The sequence below is a fragment of the Parasteatoda tepidariorum genome, chromosome 10 (assembly GCF_043381705.1).
Source record: "Parasteatoda tepidariorum isolate YZ-2023 chromosome 10, CAS_Ptep_4.0, whole genome shotgun sequence".
Taxonomy (NCBI): Eukaryota; Metazoa; Arthropoda; class Arachnida; order Araneae; family Theridiidae; genus Parasteatoda; species Parasteatoda tepidariorum.
Genome location: NC_092213.1, coordinates 35,631,111 through 35,641,144, shown reverse-complemented (window position 1 = coordinate 35,641,144; position 10,034 = coordinate 35,631,111). Strand labels below are relative to the sequence as shown.

The 10,034-nt window shown below is 30.8% G+C and overlaps 1 protein-coding gene across 1 annotated transcript; it reads left to right on the top strand.

Annotated features, from left to right (window-relative positions):
- Nucleotides 1–8,004: 8,004 nt before the first annotated feature.
- Nucleotides 8,005–8,805, top strand: LOC122271426 (probable glutamate receptor). Its single transcript, XM_043052568.2, has one exon. It carries the CDS (start codon nt 8,005–8,007, stop codon nt 8,803–8,805), a length of 801 nt encoding a protein of 266 aa, XP_042908502.1.
- Nucleotides 8,806–10,034: the final 1,229 nt, after the last annotated feature.

Sequence of the window (10,034 nt, the reverse complement as noted above, 5' to 3'; positions counted from 1 at the left end):
TCGTTGTATATATATATATATATATATATATATAACTTATTTCAAATTTATAATCAGTAAAAATTAAAATTTCATCTGACTTTTACCTTTTATAAAATTAAACTGGAATAAATATTTAATGGCTTTCCGTGTTTTTCTAATACGATTAATAGAAAGTGAAATTAAAATTACTTATAATTATAAAGAATATCAGTTACTTGTCCCATTTTTCAAATATTTAACCTTAGAAAAAAAGACTGCATTTTTAGATAAATTTTAACTTTATAATTTCAGAAAACAAATTAATCTTAAAATTATAAAAAAGCATACATAAAAAGTTTTAGCTAGTTTTTTTAAAACCAGAAAATAAAACTTTAAATTTGTTAATTGTTGTTTATCATTTTATCACTTAATAGAAAACGTTTTTTTATTTGTTTTCAATATTTTTAAACATGATTAAAAGAAAAAAAAATTATCTTCAAATGAAATCTTGAAAATAATATTTAAAAAATCTTAAAAGTAATATTTTAATTNTTTTTAAAACCAGAAAATAAAACTTTAAATTTGTTAATTGTTGTTTATCATTTTATTACTTAATAGAAAACTTTTTTTTTATTTGTTTTCAATACGCTTGAAAATAATATTTAAAAAATCTTAAAAGTAATATTTTAATTTTTAACTGTTTTTTTATGGCGATAAACTTTCTGCAAATAGTTAAAAATTGTCAGCAAATGATGAGAGTTAACTTTTAAAAAAATCAATTTTCTTATTTATTATTATTATCATACAGCAGATTCAAAGTGTCTACATTTCTCTCTTAGATGGTGATACACTTTTACGAGTTTTGTAGCTTTATCTATTTCTTAATCTATTTTGAAGTTTACTCTACACCAAACCAAAAGTTGAAATGTGTCTTTCGATAGAGACAGAGAACGCTGGTGCCGAGTGTAAAAAATAAAACAATTGGCAGAAATTTTGTAGAAACTTGGAATTTTTTTAATTTTTTTGCCATAATTTTCCACTATTTTTTGATGAAAACTGTTTAATAACAGTGTCCAGCACCATTGATTTTGGAAAGTATTCAGGATCAGAAATTTTGAATGCTATAACACCAGGCAGAAATTCTGGATGATGCTTAGAAAGACAGTTTCCTGCTAATTGCTCTTATTCAGTTTCCTGCTAATTGCTCTTGTTCATCATTTAAAAAGTGTCCCTTTGTTTTGGGATCCAGGATGCATATGCTAATAACTGAGGTAGCTGAACAGCCTAATGGAATCTTTTTACAAAATGTTTATGGGGTTCTAATTCATCACACGATAGTAAGTTAATTCATAACAGCTTCTGAAATTAAAATGTTTTCTGATTTTTTCTTATCAGAAACAATTGATATCTGTTTTTCCAAATTGATAGTTTACTGGTAAAGCCCAACATTATTTAATATTTTTGATATATTACTAGATTCTTTTTGATGTTCAAGAGCAATCTCTTGATATTTATGGTAATTTTTGGCAAAAGTGTTTACACTGTCACAATATGAACTCCACCTAGTATCATTTGGTAAATGGGGCATCAAGCAATTTTTTTCAATTGCCCATCCATGTGCTTGAATCACATTTCTAAAATATTTGTTAACTTCCACTATGTGTCCAATGATAGTATTAGGAAATACTTCTTTTTCAACCAAATTAAGAAAGAAAAAAAACAATTTGTGAAAAAACCTACCCAGTCGGTTTTTTCAAGATGGGTCCACCCAATAAATCCCGGGCGGGTTTTTTCAAAGTGGGCCCACTTGGCGAACCCTGACTGATAGGAACTGAGACCGTCGTTTTCTTAATAAAAATTCATGACTAAAACAGAAAATGGGCTATCCACCTGTAGCCCATTTTCGATCGCCAATAATAATCATATCATTGTAATTTCAATTGAAATTGCCTGTGTTAGAAAAAGTTGCGTAATGAAAAAAAATTCTTTTTTTTAAATTAAAGTGTATTTTTTCGAATCAAAATTTTAATAGTGTGTAGTGGAAATAGTTGCAGAGTATGATCCTTTGTATGTTAACAAAAATATTACATATCACATAACCGCTCCAGCCAGAACTTTAAAAATTGCATGATGTGCAAAATTTTGATACTTTGGCATTGTCAAGTTAAATTTTTAATTATTTTTAATTAAAACTCTGCTTCAAACGGATTTGGATTAGAATGTTTTAAAAAAAAAAAATGGATTAAAACAAGTAACCAGCTCATGAAATCTGCTAAAAAAGTGACATCTAGCGGGAAAATGTAAAAGGTTTCAATCACCGTTAACAGAGGATGAAAATTAAGATAATAGAAATAGAGAATAATATAAAAATTAAAATATAACTTAAAATTTTTTTAAAAACAATTTGAAGTTATTTATACACATTATTCATAGTAATAACCTCAATAAGTTTCAGGAGAACGCTATTTTTCGAAGATATTAAAGGAAATTATTGTACTTTAATAGTTCTTTTTCTTCTCGATATTCTTAATTATAGTTTAATTATAATTATAAGAAAATTTCATACCTCAGTTTTTTTATTTACAGACTTCAAACTAAAAACGTTATTTTTTTAAATTAGTTTATAGTTAAAAGGTTGATTAATTTCTGAGTTTTAGTGCGTACTTTTTCTAAAGCAACAAAATGAAGGTTTATGGTGCTGCTATCTAGTGAGAGGAAATGTAAATAAAATTTCTGTCGGTCAATCTCTTTGAGATGTGAGGCTTGGAAGAATACTCTATAACCTACGTTTTATTTTTAAAACTATGCTTACGATTGTTCTTTTATTTTGTAATAGGCAATATCTTTAGAAATATGTAAAATATAAAATCATAGCCTGATTAAAATGAGGGGGTTGTGTAGCAGTTAAATTTACAATTTGTCTAATTCGGCTCTCTCTAGTTTATAGTATAATAAAAAATAAAAATAGAACTTTTTTATCTGTTACTTCGCATTTTTTAATCTTTTATTATTTCTTGGTAATATTTATTCTCCAAATTTTATCGAATCAGTTAAAAATGACTTGTGATTGGCTTATTTAAGGTATTCGACTGAGTGTAAAACTGCAATTTCGACAAATATTTCGATTTTTTTTTTTTTTCTTTACTGTCTATATTTGAACTTTGATTCTTTAGCGTTTTAAATTTTTGTTCTCCAATCTTTAGAACTGAAGTTGCAATTTTTTTCCCCATGCTGGCTGACGTTTTATGGCAATTTCATACATTAAATTTATTTTTAGAGAAACGATGAATTTGAGAAAATTTCTTTAAGCAAACTCTATAATAAGCGCTATAAAAAATTGTATAATACACAGTTCTACTGCTAATATCAGTTCTATATCTAATTCCGTAATAATAAAGTTTTTAATGGAATTCTTCGAAACTTTGTATAATGTTAGCTACATTTTGAACTAAAAGCTAAGGTATAAGTGTGAATTTATCATTTTTTTCATGTTTTTAGTTCAAATATGTAGAAGATAGATATACTTGAAAGGTTTCGCATAGATTTAAGGTTACTCATAACTCTAACAATAAAGTCTTTGGAACTTCGTAGCGCATACAAGAAAATTTTGATACAAGTCATCGTGTTCCTATGAGGAGTAGCAGTCAATGTTACTCCAAAACTCGCTACTAATTCACTGTCAGTAGAACACATTATAAAAATAATCAGATAATAAAGTATGCTGTACGTATGGTTTTGTTCCTTTTTTATGGTTTTATTTCTTTTTTTTAATACCATTATAATTTAATTAAAAACTTTTATAATTGAAGGATTTTCTACATACGTTAAATATGTTAATTGTAGCAATTAACATATTTAATTTATTATAACAATTGTACTTTATTAGTTTTTTTTTTCTTTCTCGATATTCTTAATTATAGTTTAATTATAATTATAAGAAAATTTCATACCTCAGTTTTTTATTTACAGACTTCAAACTAAAAACGTTATTTTTTTTAAAAATAGTTTATATTTAAAAGGTTGATTAATGTCTGAGCGTTTGTACGTACTTTATCTAAAGTAACAAAATGAAGGTTTATGGTGCTGCTATCTAGTGGAAACAAATGTAAATAAAATTTCTGTCGGTCAATCTCTTTGAGACGTGAGGCCTGGAAGAATACTCTACAATCTACGTTTTAATTTCAAAACTATGTTTACGATTGTTCTTTTATTTCTTAATAGGCAATATCTTTAGAAATATGTAAAATACAAAATCATAGCCTGATTAAAATGAGGGGGTTGTGTAACAGTTAAATTTACAGTTTGTCTAATTCGGTTCTCTCTAGTTTATAGTATAATAAAAAATAGAAATAGAACTTTTTTATCTGTTACTTCTGGGTTGGGTTCAAAGTTACGGAGTTGAGCATTGGTAGGGGACCATCTGTTCGAAGCCGGTTCTGAAATAAAATAAAATTTGCGTACGAGAGAAATGCGTTTTGTCAACGAAGATTCACCAATTATGTATTATTTTATTTTCTAATAATTTTTTTTATGCATTTTACGAGTGTACGTTCAAATAAAAATCTTAAACTTGCTGTCTCTAAACACTGAATTTTGTAATTATGTATACAAAAATTGCTATGAGCTATTTCTATTCCAGGTATAATTGAAATGTGTATAAATCAAATCTTAATGTATATAAATCAAATTAAACATATATTTAAGGTGAACATCTGAAGTCTTGTAAATTCTGTTTGTTTTTTCGGTAAAACCTAGCTTTTACCAGAATGGCTTGGAAGAATTTAAAGTATGCTTTAATATGATACTATTTCGGTCTTTCACCGAACTTTTGCGATTAAACTAAGCAACTTTGTCCTTGTTTTTATCAGTTAAGCGTATGATTTATCAAAGAGGCTTGGTAAAAGAGTGAAGTATATATTAATATGACTCCATTTCGGCATTTTATCAAGTTTTGCGGTAAAATTTAAGAGTTACCGATCTAATTCCTAAGTTTTACCGGTAAAGCCTATAATTTACCAAACTTTTCGGACTTTAACTGTAACATATATAAATTAAAGGTTTCAATGAACATGCTGCTTATTTCAAAAACTGTACCACCAGTCATAAAAAGCTAGACTTAAGTACGAAAGTATCCAATGAGCGAGCGAATGGAGTTCTGTTTGCGAAACAATCCAAAAGCAACTGCAGAAATAGTTTCGAGAAGTTGGAGACCACTTCGAGCAAGGTATAAGGCCCTCCAAGTATATAAAAATAGCCTTACTCTGGTAAAATATAAATTTAATTGAAATATGTCCTTAAGTATACACTAAAACATATCTAGAAGAGATTTTAGATGGATGAATAAAAAATATGTGTTCCAAATATTTCAAGTACGGCAGAGGCGTTCACTTGTTCAAAATAATTGACTACACTGCTGCTAGTAACTACACTGCTCAATATAATTAAAGAATATTGAGGTTGATCTTGCACCTGGAGAATTCTTTAAATGGTTGATACATTATCGACAGACGTAGTAGTCTATATGAGATAAATATGACATTTGTTTGGTAGAAAACATGCGCTTTCTAGAGCGTTTGGATACAAAAGGAAAAAAACACAAATTGTGCTTAGGAGACAAACAAATTAAAAATTGTGTTTCCTTAAAAGAAAATTGTTTTTAACAGGGGGTATGGTTTTCCCGGCTAGCAACGTTGAACACCTTTGATGCATTGAATCAATGAGGTTATAATTGAGGGGCTGGGGTATTCTGCCCCAGTCCTCCAAAAGAGCTCCTTCCAGTTTTTAAAGAGTTATTATTAGGCATACCAGTATTAGCCAGTACATACAATCATCAGTTCGTCTGCCTAGAATGTCCCAAACATGTTCGATTGGGTTCATTTACGGAGAAAACGCTGGCCAATCCATTCGTATAATTCCTTCCACCAAAAGAAATTCCTTCACCAAGTTAGAACGATGTGGCCTGAAATTGTCGTCCATTAGCATGAAGTCATCTCCAATTTCTGCGGCTTAAAGTAATACTATAATAGGTCTTAGGAATCTCATCATTATATCAGCGAACGGTCAAAGTTCCATTGCGAATGATATGGAGATCGGTGAGCCCATCAATGGAGATACCAGCATAGACCATAACTCACCCACCGTCAAATCTTAACAATTTCGCGCTCGAGCGTTTAGTGCCACGTTCCCCCCAGATGAAAATACGCTTATTATCAGAATGAACAGAAAAACGGAACTCGTCAGAAAAAAGAATATTGCGTAATTCATTTCGCCACCAGTTCACATTCTCTGTTGCCCACTTCCTGCGGGTGTGACGGTGGATTGCTGTTAGGCTGCGTTTAAGCAGCTTTTCATTCCGCAAGGAAATTGAACCCCACCACAAAATTTATACGCTACAAATCGTTTGTGGTCACCCCTTTTACATGGTGGATGCTAGAGGACGGAGGCTTGGACAGCTAGAGGACTACCCTTAGGGTCAGCTGAGGGGAAGATAAGGACTGATAGATTTATGAAGAATTAGAATGTAGAATGCCTTATCTTAATAATTTGTTCTTGTGGTAATATTTCTTTCAATTTGTTTTTGAGGGATATCTACTTCATTGAGGAAACTAAAAACTGCTTGCGCGAAGCCATGACGTGACACACACCATTGGTCATCGAGTATACAGACCTATAGCGTGACTGCGGTTTCGGACAGTCTGTGTCGAAACTGTGGTACTTTTTACCGAACGAAGGTGTTGCTGAAGAAAAGTGGCATTCACATTTTGGTGTCTCCGAGTAAATAACGGACTTTTGGGCGTTGTTACTCGTCGACGCTCTTGCCGTGATCTTCGGCCTGCATTTCCAGTTTCTGAAAAATGTTTCTGCTTATACCGTTATTGTGCTGCTTACACCGTTATTTTATACAAGACTTACGATACCGTTTAATTGTTTTGAGCAGCGTCCTAAACTTTGATTCCAGGGGAGAGGGGTCATTCCATTGTTTCATTCGACTTATAAAAAATTTCATTTGTCGACGGAATTGTTTAACATATATAAAAAAAAAAGAACATTCAGGTAAAGTCTACGATACTGTAAGAGCATAAGTATTGGCACCAAAACAAAATGCACCAGATCGATTACTTTTATCTTTAAATAAGCATATAACTAGCGTTAATGAGTTGATAACTATATCTATATAATGATCTATACATCATTATCCATATATCATTATATCTACTTTTTATTGAGTTAAAAATCAATAGCAAGTTGTTTTTGATGATCTTGTAGCTTTCATTAATGAAGCTTAATTGTGTTGTTTTTATCCCTTATTGTACGATTACTTTATCACTAAATAATCACGCACATAGTTATACTATCTATAATTACACAGAAATATCGATTAAAAATTAGGAAATTCAAAAATAAAAACTGCCACCCTAATTTTATTTGATGGCTTACTTATTTAAATTATTTCAAGATCGTTTTATATAAATAGATGTATAAATCATTAAGAGCAAGTATCTTCAAAGCAAAAATCATATCTAAGCACTTAGGATGTGTTTGCGTAAAAACTAACCTTCATTTGAACAATTATAAGAACAAATTCACGAATTATAAAATATTCGTAAAAAGTTAACACGCCACGCAGAATAATTCCATAAAAACTGATAAAAAAATATGAACTCATTTATATTGTGAAGAAAGGCAAATTTTCCTTGTCAACTCAGATTCTTTATTATCTGTTAGCTTTTCAGAATTGACTTAAAGAATCCAGACCAATTTTTTGTCTGGAGAATTAACACGAAATTTTAGGCCTAAACGTAAATTCTTTGCACTCCATTCCAAATAGAAGAACAGTTTCCCAAAGGAATTCGTTCATCTTGTGAGGAACTGTGAACTTTTCTTGCAAATTCAACGTCTCTATCTGTTATTCTTCAAGAACAGACTTAACTGAAAGAATCTGAACAGAATTTAGACCTGAAAATTTGATGTTAAAAACTTTAGATTGAACCGTTAAATCTTTACACTCATTTCAAGAAGTATTTCATAAAGATTTTATATAGAATGGCAGCTTATTTTCCCTCTAAACTTAGAATCACAGCCCTACCAATTGCCGCAGCCGCAGAAATTAAAAGAATCAACAATACTACCATTATCTCGGGATTTGAAGCAGAATTAATAAATCTATTATCACGTAAACTAAATTTCGAATATGAGATTCTTGTTCCCACCGACTTATTGTACGGTTCAAGGGATGCATTCGGGAACTGGACAGGAATGATGGGAATGCTTGCAAGGAATGAAGCTGACGTGGCATTCTCATTAATGGGTATCACCGAAGAGAGGTCAGCTGTAGTGGACTTCAGCATACCTTACCTCCCTTTCGAAAAAACGTTTCTGATGCACCATGCTTCATTCCTGCCCAACACATCAGCATTCACGTATCCTTTCAGCAGACTCGTATGGTTTTTATTCTTTATCGTACTCCTCTTAGTAACAGTGCTATTTCGAGCTTTGATCTCCCCAAGAGATTCTGTTTGTTCCGTTTTCATCAAATTGTGGGCATCTTCTTTCGGACAGGGACTGAACTACAACCCTCGTTCAATGTCCAGGCGAATACCACTTGGAATTTGGCTCATTTATTCATACCTGATTATTCTGAGTTACAGCTCAGTCCTGTTATCGTTTTTGACATCCCCGATTAGAATGAAGCAAATAAAAGATTTCAAGGAACTCTACGCTGCAGTCAGAGAGGGGGAAATGGAGTGCCGAGCAGCATTGCCCACTCTGGAAGCAGAGTATTTGTCGAAAAGCGATATACCCCATCTCAAAGGATTAGGAGAATATATTAAAAAGAATAAATGATACTTCTCACCTAATACCCCCCAAAGTGTACCGAAGCACGCAGCAATGCTTGGATCACCCTTACTATTTCGCATAATTTTTGGTAATCCTCAAACGCACTTTTATTCGAAAGATTATTTTGGATTTTTTGCGACAGCAGTTGCTATCAGGAAAGAGTTTTGCTGCAAAGAGCGTTTCAAAACAATCCTACTCCAAATTTGTAGTGGTGGCTTATATAATAAATTCATGAGCGATGTATTCTTTAAATTAGATTTAAAGAGAAATTTAAACAGTGACTTTAATCATAGTACATCAGCTTTAGGATTATCAGATTTAAATGGACTGTTCATTATTCTAGGTGCAGGCTGGGCATTAGCTGTTTTCATTTTGATACTGGAAATCACTTACAGTCGATGGGTAAGCTCCAAACTTCCTCGAACCTAAAATATGCGATGTGGAAACACTTTTTAAATTTTATAAAATTCCCTATCACCTTTTTCCAAACACACTTTTATTCTTATTATTTATTTATTATTTTTTATATATATATTTTTAAATGAGATTTCAACTATATCGTTCTGTTAATTTTTACTGCATGGCCAGATTTCCATGTTATAACTTGTATGAGTGAAATGAACCACATTATTTTCAGGAATCAATGCATATATAATATTAATTATACTATATATCTTTCAATCTAATTTTTTTCGAACCATTTCAAAAATTTTTGCATACATATTGTTATAATGTGGTTAGATATGAATAAACATTTTATGTATTTATGTACATATTTATCCATTATCTAGGTTCATGTCGTACAGTAATAGCACAATATCATTGTCAACAAATTAATATTGTTCACCAGTTAAGATTGTCAGCAGAATCGCCAGTGGTGAATGTAAAATCTTATTCTTCAACATAATAATGTAAAACCTCGTATTTTAAAAGTCTCACTCCAGAATAAGGTTTTTCTTCATTCAGCTTATATTCTTTCAGCTACCTTTCGTTTAAATAGTCATTCATTGCAATTATTCACTTTCTTCATACAGTTTGTATAAAAAGTTTATGACCTATTCAACCTGTGTTTCTACTCCGTTTTGTTCATATTTATGTTGAAACATGTTCATAAGGATTGAAAGTCCGAGATAAATGGAACAAATTACTTTTTGTAATTCCTTATTTCATGTAACTACCAATAAATATTTGAGCTGCTCGCTTCACGAATCGATTAGTTTCACTTCTTCGAATAT